This window comes from Gymnoscopelus braueri (assembly GCF_963280865.1).
Source record: "Gymnoscopelus braueri genome assembly, chromosome: 22".
In the NCBI taxonomy this organism is placed as follows: domain Eukaryota; kingdom Metazoa; phylum Chordata; class Actinopteri; order Myctophiformes; family Myctophidae; genus Gymnoscopelus; species Gymnoscopelus braueri.
In genome coordinates, this window is record NC_137624.1 from 13,884,726 (window position 1) to 13,896,069 (window position 11,344).

At 39.6% G+C, this 11,344-nt stretch overlaps 1 protein-coding gene across 1 annotated transcript; it reads right to left on the reverse strand.

The window, feature by feature from the left end:
• Position 1: 1 nt before the first annotated feature.
• Positions 2-2,794, reverse strand: LOC308077841 (14 kDa phosphohistidine phosphatase-like). Its single transcript, XM_080418809.1, has 3 exons — positions 2,407-2,794; positions 1,462-1,589; positions 2-1,028 (listed from the first exon to the last, which is right to left on the reverse strand). The coding sequence occupies exons 1-3, from the start codon at positions 2,570-2,572 to the stop codon at positions 936-938; spliced, it is 387 nt and encodes a 128-aa protein (XP_080274935.1). The 5' UTR covers positions 2,573-2,794; the 3' UTR covers positions 2-935.
• Between the last annotated feature and the right edge of the window lie 8,550 nt (positions 2,795-11,344).

An 11,344-nucleotide genomic window follows, 5' to 3' on the forward strand; every position in this document is an offset into this window, starting at 1 on the left:
ATTAAGCCTACAAAATGCATTACATTTTATTTATAAAGCACATTTCATATGACAATAGATTCAATGTGCTTCATAATGAAGACTATGGCTAAAAAATGAGTCTAGACAGCCTATCTTTACAGAATTAAAATTGTCATTTTTTTAACAATCAGTTCACTTTTTTTTTTTGTTGCTAACACTGTAGCAGTGCAGAGTGATTAACTAACATTTTGGAGGGTTTTCAGTTTATGAATAATTTACCAGTTGTGAGTGGTAAGAAATGGGGAGCCAGTAACACACAAATCATGTTCTGTGCATGATAGCAGGAGATCCCATAAATGATCAGCAGTAGTTTGTACAGTATATTGCTGACCATATCTGTTCGGAAATACATGTTGGCCCGGAAACTTAAATAATCAAAACCAGAAATGCCAATTATTTTCAATAACTGAACCGAAAAAAGGAAAAACACCAATTGCTCAGCACTACAACAGATATCACTATTACACAGTAACACACAGTGTTCTCCTGGAGAACACTCCTATGCTTAATAAAAGCCATATTTATAGTTTAAGATATTGAGCTTTGTTTAACAGTAGTGAAAAACAGCTGGAAACGTCCCCCTTAGGAAGAGGTTATGGGATAAATGAGGAAAGGTTTGGCTTTTTATTTTAGTTTTATATTATTTCAGTATCATCAACTTAAGACAAAAACAACGAATCATTAGCAGTGTTAAGCCTATTAGTCTGGTGCTACTGCTAACCTAGTGACACTGGGCATCAGACTTGATAACGACTCATGAGGCGCAGCAGCAAATGGCTCCTCATTGAGTCTGGTGTCAGTTGTAACATCTGGCCCAGCTTTTGTTGAACTAATCTATGTTTGGCAAACTATGGGTCAAACATGAACAGAAGTCCAGGATAAAGAATGGTCAATAGAGGATGGTCTAATGGAGGTCAGTATCCTTCATTATCCCAGGTCACCTCATAGTTTGGATATTGGGCCTTCAGTTTCTCTGTAGACACTTGATGGTTCGCTCTTCCAAATCCCTATAAGGAAAAGCATGGTTATTGTAAGTTTGAATGATTCAGAATACAAGCTAACCCTAACATCCCCATTCTGGCCATGTCGTGGTAGGTAAACATTCTGCAAAAATAGCTGGTTGCAACGGTTGCGCTGTGAGCTTGTAGATCGGCTATTTTCAGCAAAGATAGTTGGTGTAGATGTTAAGACTTAAACTCTTTATCTATACTTCATTGCCCGGGATGCCCCAGGGCTCTATAATAGGTCCACTAGTATTTACCTGTAATAAATACTATATCACTTTGCCGAAAATGGCAGATATACAAGCTCACAGCCATAACATGTTGTGAGCTTGTAGATCTGCTATTTTTGCATCATGTTCATCCAAGAATAGGGACACTTAGGTTTCATGTGGGTAAATGGTTGAGCAAACAAGGCTGTGTAGTGTGTACATCTTACCATGGAGTAGCCGTAGACATGAATCTTCTTTGTCTGCGGCTCATGTCGGATCCTCCCTCCACCCACACACTCACAGTCCAGTAGTCCTCCCTTCTCCAGTTGCTCCGACACCTTCTCATAGATGTCCGCTGAAAGCACAAGATTTACAGTACAGTGACTACAGTCAAATCCTGTGTGTTGATTTAACTCAAGAGTGTTATAAACTTCCAAAACTTCCATGTGTTTATCTTTGTACACACAGTAAAATTAACACTCAGGATTGAATAGTGTACAGCCAGTATAGTGTTTCTTCAGATGATGACAATGAGCCCCATTCTGACTTGGGACTTTCTCTACTGTTTGATTATGGGACAGTTTCAATCAAATGTGAAGTGACTTAAAGGTAGGGTAAGTGATTTACTTTGGTTAAAATAGGTTAAATAGCTCTATATTCTGATAGTACTCATTGCCATAGAGTGTTTGTTCAGTAAAATGAGTCTCCCATGTCTCTCAGGCTCTTTATTAAACAGAAAATGCATTTTCAGTGCTCTCTCCTGATTGGCTTAAATGTTGTCACCTACCTGAAAATGTACTATACTCACTGTTTACTAAAGAGCTGGAGAGACCCTTGTGACAGAACAAACGCTCTGTAGCAACGACTACTATCAGAATATAGTACTTTAACCTTTTTAACAAAACATTCTTATCAAAAAATATCATTTACCCTACATTTAACAGAAGATAAACTCTACGTGTAGTACTGCAGAATGCCTGGTGATGAGACATTAGTTAACCACTAAAGTAAATGTACTAGTGTGTTACTTTACACCACTGCACTAAACCCAACCCTATATGCTTATATTGACCAGGGCTAGCTCGTAGTATTGCCCTCAGTCAGTCTACGCTACACCAAATGTCTTTGCACCCCAGCCCAGAAATAGGGTCCATAAATGTACATTTGCTTACCGTGATATTCTGCCTGGGCATATCCTCGGACAATGACCACCTCGGAGTCATCTCCCTCCTCTTTACTGTGAACATGTATGAGGACATACTTAAACACCCCCGTCGGATCGATCTCTGCTTCTCTGATGTTGGCCATCAAGGCTGCAGCCTTGGTTTGGGTGCACATTTTAACCTGATCAGATGTCCTGCTATAATTATATGAATGAAAAAGGAAAATACAGGATCGCTGCTATAAATCTACCTCGTGAAATGGTTGGACACCCAGACCAGTTGTTGTTGTTGTTGCTAATTTGGAGTATTTTTTCTTACTGACATTAAACGTGCACACTAGCTAGCCTCATTGAGTTATAATATATCGGCTAGCCTACAACACACACCGACCGTCACATTTGTAGTTGAATACTTCCGTGAAGCAAAGGATTGTGGTAGTTGAAGTTTAGGCACTGCTCTAGTGACTAGTCTACTGCATTGAGTGACATACATTATTGTTCCTACAGACAGTGGCCACTAGGTGTCATCAGCCTCCCATCCCTTCTCTTAACAGACATTTTAAAAGTTTAAACGCCTTAATGTATCCAGGGAAAGGTTGGATGAACACACCTGCCTTTTAAACCCTAATGGTCGAGAGCAATACATCAGTGTGATGGTCACTTTTTTATAGCTGTAATATCCCCTGACTAAGCATTTTCTCCTGCTATTACCTTTATGAAGTTCTCTTAATAGGTAGTTGACCTTTGACCCGGCCATACGCCCCCTTCCTCCTGTCCTGTCAGTATGGCCTCCTCTTGATAGTTAATATCCTTTTATGGATTTTATGGTCCACTTCCCGTAACAAAAAAAGAAAGAAAAGATGATAACTCAGGGCTGATGATACAGGTGGGGAAAAAGAAGAGTCTTACAGATTATTCAACAGCAAAACATGACTACATTTATATGACCAGTATGCCTAGGATTATGTCCACTATCACATCTATATGATTTACCATTGAGAAAATAAAAGGGCTAAACCAAAGTGAGCTTTGGTTTAGCTTGTTATAATACAACATAAATACAAATGCAGTATTAATTTACTCTTCTCAACGTTGAGATAAGGATAAAATGCCTGCACAGTGACACAATCCATGGGGAGGTTCTTCAATTGCAAAGCAAAACCTTTATTTTCATAGGAAAGATCCCCTTATCGGCAGAATATACAGTAAATCCATTCATTTATGTATCCATTTGTAACTGCAGAGAGTGTACAAATGTAGTTTCACATGGCTGAGCCCTCCAATCTCACACCACTCAGAGAAAGAAAACCTGGGACCCACGGTTAGTACCAGAACAAATGCACTCATCACACAAGTAGAGTAAGTGCACAGAGGGGCTTCTATGGTTTCTCAAGGCTCTGTGGTGTAGGCTGACTAGGCTCCCAATTCAAATGACATTCAAAGTAGATGTTCCCGTCAGTGTAACATGAGGGCAACCTTTTCCCCATTGGCTTGGAGAGGAGTCAAAATGATGCCATGTGTGAGAAGAACTTAACAACCTATTTAATTTGTATTACTTTCATCCTGGCGTCCCTATTTTGGGCCTGTCATTATATTACATGCATTTATTTAAAACAGCCAATGTATAAACTCACAAGCTTGTGTTGAGTGTTCGTGTTGTGAGCTTGTGGATCAGCTATTGGCACCGTCTTATGACAAAGCAAAAATCAGGCTTAAGTGGTCAAGCAGAAAGCAGTATGGAGCAGGACACATACACAATCACACACATACTTACACACATATACTGTCTTGTACACAGTAACTGCCCACTGTTGCTCCTAGACAGGCAGTGAGAGCATGTGAGAGGGTGTCTGGCTTTGGGGATGCCTTTCAGTGCCTGGTCCAGACATGCTCCCATGCTCTGCCCTGCCAGTCCCTTCTGGCCTGCATTGCTGTACTGTATATCCTTCCACTTGAGTTACCGTGTAAACAACTTGCATTATCTTGTCCTTGATTGTTCTTTCAAGGAATGTCTGTTATCGTGACCCACTTTGGTCATGACTGCAATGATACACATCTGGGATAAACAGGGAGGGTTTAGTGAGGGTCATCGTAATGCCACAGGCCGAGCCACTGAATGTACCACCAAGTACTGTAAACAGTAACATTTACACCTTTTATGCTGCCATTGCCATTGGGAATATATTTTGACATTCACATGGAATCACACTCTATTGCTCACAAGTTCAACACCCCTGCTTGACCAACCTGTAGGAAATCGCCCGTGCAGTGACAGAGAACGCCCTCCCCGTCCGGTCTCCATTGTGTTGGGCAGGAACTTTACCCCTGCACCATCCGAACGCCTCAACTTCACAAATTAAAGGTTTTTGTAGAGTATTAGTGAGACATTCACAGTAAATGCAGCAGCCTAGTGTCTTGGTCAAGTAGAGTTGAGTAATAGGGACACACACACAATGGCCATATATTCAATGAAAGACATTGGGAAAAAAAAGAGTATAGTTACTTTTTTACCCCCTTTTCTCCCCAATTTAGTCATTTTGCCAATTAATACGTGTACATGTGTGTGCTGTCACTGCTGTTTTATCCTTCTAACTCACCTGCCAGTGAGGAGCCCCAACCGGGAAGACATAGAGCCTTCATCCTACTCCTCCCGTCCAACCCTGCGGACAGGTGCCGACCCAGCCCACAGAAGTACATGCAGTGACAAATATCACCCTCCCCACCCGGCTTCCCTCCCCCGAACACGGGTCTATTGTGTTCGTATAAATGCTCAGATTTATACCTTTTCATATGGTGTATAATTAAGTACAAGCCAACAGTGTGACTCACTCCTGATCCACTGTTATAAATAAGCCAACACTCAGACAGCTGTAGCCTATCACTCACTTTTTGTTATAAACAACCAAAGGTGTCCTTTTATGCAATAATGAATCTCTTGTCTTTTGTATCTGAGGAAAAGAATAAGATACAGTATTAGCAGTAAACTCTATACATTTTACAGTGGAGTTTACGGTCTACTTATTATGTTATTTTCATGTAGCATTTTATATGGGATGACCATTTACATTTGTTGGTTTGTGAATGCCATTTACACACTTAAGTACATTTTTGCACATTATGCAGAACTTGTCCTCATTTAAGAGCTATTTAACCCATCCTGACTCCTGATTTATACTTAGTTTAGTGCCAGTGACTAGCAGATCTAAAAGCTCACAACGTGTCGTGCTGCGACGTGTTTTGAGCTTGTAGATCTGCTGTTTTCGGTGTGAGACACGATGCGCAACCAAGTATGAAAGAATGAATCAGGCTTTATGAGCAGTGGGCAGTCATTCTACAAACCAACTCCAGCTCTAAGGTCAGTGCTTTGCTCAAGGCCATTGGCAAGAGCATGCCATGTTCCTAAAATGAATGCATTTTGGTGTGGGTATGAAACTGGAGCACCCGGAGGAAATAATACACGTGTGAACACGGGGAGAACATGCAAACTCCACACAGAAAGGCCTCCGGCAGTCAGACGAATTTGAGTTCAAACCCAGAAACTGTTCTGTTACCCAGCAACTTAACCACTTAAACTCTATATACGTACAGTAGGGTGTTTTGCTCTATACCAAATCTGGCAAAATAGCTGATCTACTATCTCACAATGTGTCACTTTTACAACGCAAATGTTTACCAAAATGTTCATCCAAGAATAGGGACAATGCGGGTTGTAGTGTAAAAGCAGGTAGGGGGTCAGTGTCTTGCCATTTCCCAATGAACAATTTGGTAGCTCGGGACATGATAGGTCTGATATTGTAAATACAAAAATAATATAAAAGATAATTTATGAACTAATAACTAATTTGTCTTTGGGCTGTATGCTGGCAGGCTGACTACAGTATATGTCCTCAGAGGATCGCTGACGGTCACTGACATACATACTGTACTATATAGGCCAATGGTGTTATTTTTGGCATGCCACTTGTCCCTGTATAACCTACTGTATGGCCAGTTGGCCACACAGCAAAATCCCGAGTGCTAATTTAACCCTGAGAGCATACAAATGTAACCCTATACACGGTTACAAATGGATACATGAATCCTGAGGATTTTACTGCGCATAATCCTTCATCAGAATCTAATGCACACATACTTATAACTTACAACTCCATTATAGTATTAATCTTTGAAATCTGACTGGTTTGATACTTCTGAATACGTTTTACAAACATTTAACATGAAATGTAAGTATTTTACCTTGGGGCTGTCGTGTAAAGTTCTTGACTGTTGGAGCGTTAATAATGGTCCTTTCATTGTGCTGTCAGATCCAGGCATGCATGAGAGTATGTGATTGTTGCTCTAAGGAAATACACATACCACACAAATGTGCTTGCAGGACCACAGATGCTCACGGATAGACACAGGGACATTTGAAACCATAAGAAGACCTCACAGACGAGGAAATAAACAGAAGTCTTCAGATTTTTTTCCCCATTCATTATCACATGAGGAATTATCATGTCCTGTGATTTCCTATGTGATTCAACCTGAAAGAGAGAGAGAGAGCAGAGTGATAGAGCAGCAGGGGAATAAATGTCCAGAAATCTAAACATAATCTAAACATCAGCATAAACAGGATTTATGCTGTTGGTTTTACTTGTTTTGTGCCCCTGCAAAGTCCCATAGATAAACCGGTGGCATAAACACTCACTTATCATGATGGTTTCTTTCTTGTGACATCTATCAAAGTGAATGTTTAGGTTATTCCTTCAGTTATTGACATGAATGACTAAGGCCATTGACAGGAAATGCGAACAAGAGTGTAAAGACTCTGGCTTAGGGGCCCATATGAGCTCTGGGGCCTCTGGGCCTGGGCCCTGTAGGCCCCTGCAGTAATCCACCTCTGTCTGGAGGGGGCAGAGAGAGAACTTGAAGGTGGGGGGTAGAAGATACTATGCTGTGTTTTTATATTGCATAGCGTACGGATCAGGTCTCTGAGAAAATCGGTAAAATTAGGACACAGTAGACTCCAGTATCTCTTATAACGCTCTTCCGTGATCCGATCCATGCAGTGATGCTACTGTTTGTAGTAGGCTACTCTCACACATGCACGACAGGAAGCTTACGTTACTGGATGCTGCATAAAATGCTGACATTCACAGTGTAAAGACATCCAATCTGACTTACTATGAACTCCAGAGCATTTTATCACGCTGTCAAGAGGGCAAATAAGTGGCTGTCGGCCACTTGAATGAGTTGAGCAGCTATATACTCACTGGATTTTCATTACCAAATATTTCGGTTTCACCTACAGGCTGCAACCGGAATGTTTTGCATTTAACTCAGGCTCAGGCTACCAGTATAGGTCAGGTCAGGCTACAGTATATGTCCCCCCTGTACATCCTATTAAATGACTAGTCAATGAAGCAGTCTTAATACTTTTATCGTTGTGTACTGGATGAAAACAGCCCCAAGGCTACTTACCTTGGAATCAAGACTCTGCTGAATAGCAAACACATGGAGTCATATTGATTAAGTACAAATTGCAGAGCCTTTAGGCTAGTATAGGCCTACAGACTGTTGAGCACTGTTTGCAAATACTATTTTCATTTGAATGATGTACTTAAAACTTGACTTATTCGACTGCTCAAGTAAGGCAGGAAAATGAAGATATCCCAGAGTTCACAGGGTTTGTAAGTGATGCTTTCACATTTTTGTAACGTGATAGCAAAGATGTCCACATGATAGCGAAGATGACTCATCTTTTTATTGAATACCATGTGTAGAAGGTTTGATATCTGGTCAATTTAATGGGTGAATTTGATTGATTGATTCCATCCATCCATTCATCTTCAACCGCTTATCCGGAGTCGGGTCGCGGGGGCAACAGTTCCAGCAGAGAGCTCCAGACTTCCCTCTCCTGAGCAACATTAGCCACTTCCTCCTGGGGGATCCCGAGGCGTTCCCAGGCCAGTGTGGAGATGTAATCCCCCCATCTGGTCCTTGGTCTGCCCCGGGGTCTCTTCCCAGTGGGACATGCAGCGATGACCTCCCTAGGGAGACGCTTGTGAGGCATCCGTACTAGATACCCGAACCACCTAAGCTGGCTGCTTTCCAAGTGAAGGTGCAGCGACTCTACTTCGACCCTGCTCTCTCGGGTGACTGAGTTTCTCACTCTATTTACAGTAGGCTATAAGGGAGATGCCAGCCACCCGTCTGAGAAAACTCATTCCGTCCGCTTGTATCCGGGACCTTATTCGATTGAATACTTAATTAACAGTTTGCTAAAAGTACAGATGTACAGTTATACAATAATGCTAAAAGGATAACCCAAATGTATGGTCCTGTGTATTCAATTCAGGTAAAGTCAGTGTAATTCATGTATGGACACTTTTTGGTAGATGCTCCAAAAAAGAAAAGAAAAGTGGTGTTTCCATGGTTACTTTCCTTAGGCCTTATTTTTATGTTGATAAAGTGAGATAATCATTCTTAGATTAAAAAACAGACAATTTTGTTACCTTGCAGTGAATGCAAAACCTTTTACTAAACAAGAAATAATTTACCATTTAATTCAGTTTAGCTAGATAATATAAATATGTTCATTTCAAGATTTCATTGCTTATAAAGCTGCATTATGCAACGTTTTCATGAATAAAACATAATTTTGTCCAATCTGTATGGTAGAGTATGCAATATAACTTGTCATTTGTAATGTTGTATTTGGTCTCCCCGCTCTTCTAGTGAGACATTTATATCCTGTGGTGTGGTTTGACCACTACTGGTCTGGTTGACAAGTGGTACTGCCTGAAGCAGGCCACAATTCTACTGCTCCCCAGAGCAGATCTGCGAGCAAAGATGCTTGCTCTATTAGCTCCGTGGTCAAACTTTCAGCAATTGCGCCGGGGAGCTGGGTTTGAATCCAGGGTGGGTCATGGAAGTTACAGGGTAGCTTTAAATTATATTTCAAATTGAACGTGATAAAATCACGGCTCACATTTACATTAATTGTTAATGTTAATTTGAATAATTTTCATTAAAATGTAATTCATATCATACACCATTTTATTGAACAATCAATTATTAGGTATATTCATTTAAAAATGTGTTTTCAGTTTCATAGGCAGTAGGCACTATGGGCCATTTCACTACAAAGCATAGATGAATCACTTTACCTGATGTCCCACATGAACTAAACTCACCCTTGACTTAAACAAAGTTCAGGATAGCAATTCCAATATTGATAGTACTTCTGTGCATGTACATTTACGGCAAGATGTGACATACAAAACACAGGTGAAAGATAGCAACATAAACCATCAAAACTCTAAGTTAACTTAAATGAACTCTCTGAGTGATAATTTATTTCTGGAAATAAACTAGCAAATAAATCATGGATAAATAAATATCCACTAGGCTTTGTAAAGATTGTTATTAAAATTGTAATCACTCAATTTCCCCATGAATACATCTGCATAATTTGGGGCCCTGGCACTGTAAATAATACCTTGAACATAAAATAATTGTATTTCAATAATCAACAGCAAGTTCAAAGATGAATTCTTTTCTTAGACTCAAATAATATTGAATAACTTATAGCCCCTCCTTATGGTGTATGCTTGGATAAAAACTGGATACATCCCTATACTTACTTACGATATCAAAATATTATATAACAGTCTTTCATTTTATTCAAAACGCCTCCAGTGTTCTTTGAGGGTAACATATGTACTAAGATGATAAGATATGCACTAAGTCTTTGCTCTGGAGTCTACATAGTGGACCTAGAGTGAACCTATTCCAGATACAATTGGACACCCTGTGGATTCATGAGGTCCTTATGGATTTTAGGATTTGTGTACAGGACAGGACATATTGGGTTCTCTTGAAAGATATTTGTATTAATCATAATCTCACTTTCATTTATCATTACTATGAGGCCTATTTCAATACCATTTTGATTTCCTTTACAAATTTCATAGAGACTAAACCTACAGGAATGTACACACCATTATTTCTCTCTCCATTTCTTTAAAATAATAAGCCTTATTTTTAGCAACATTAGCTCCATCTCTATCAACCTGATTATTGTGTCATTGTTCATCAACTCAACCAGAGCTCATCTCTGACCCAAGAATGTTTGAAATGTCATCCTTTCTCTGAGTACATAACATAAGTCATTGTACCGACTGGCAACATGGCTTTTCATTTGTGATCAGATACAAAGACTTCACAAGTTAGAACAGCAGATTTCAATTGATTTCTGGTAGCTTAGTTTGCTTTGACCATGAACACATGCAGGAACCAATATAGTAAATAAATGCTAAATTCCAACATCTCACAAACCACTTTTGAGAATTGCTTGACAAAGGGGCGATTACCTCGTTGACAATGTCACAACCTTGTGGTGCTCAACTATCTATGATCAATACAACAAATCCAACACATATTCCTTTATGGTGTCATATGTTTAATTGAATTGTAAATTGTAAAAATGGTAAATTGTAAATTGGTAAAACAACTTTTGAGTACATGTTAAAAGTATAGTTGTAAACTAAATGATAATTACAGGGGCCAAGCACAAGCTGCAGTGTGACAGGGACTAACATAAGCAATAGGCAATAAAAAACTATTGTGATACAAAACATAATTCAAAACAGTACAATTTATGGGCAGAGGGCACTCATTGGGCAAAACATAAATGTCCTAATGTGAAACCATAAGGCCAACACATTCATGATGTAGCAGAAACAATAAATGAAATATGACTGTGACCCTCTAGCATCCTACAAAGTTTTGTAAATACATAAAAAACAGCAGAAGAAATCAATTTTAAAATTTTAAAAAGAAAATACAACTAACAAACCCAATAGGGTGCTTGGACTGCAACAGTTTTGCATTAAATAAAACAATGATATGGCAGTTGTCTGTGAACCTGTTTTAGTCATAATCAAGAAAATACTGCATGTGGT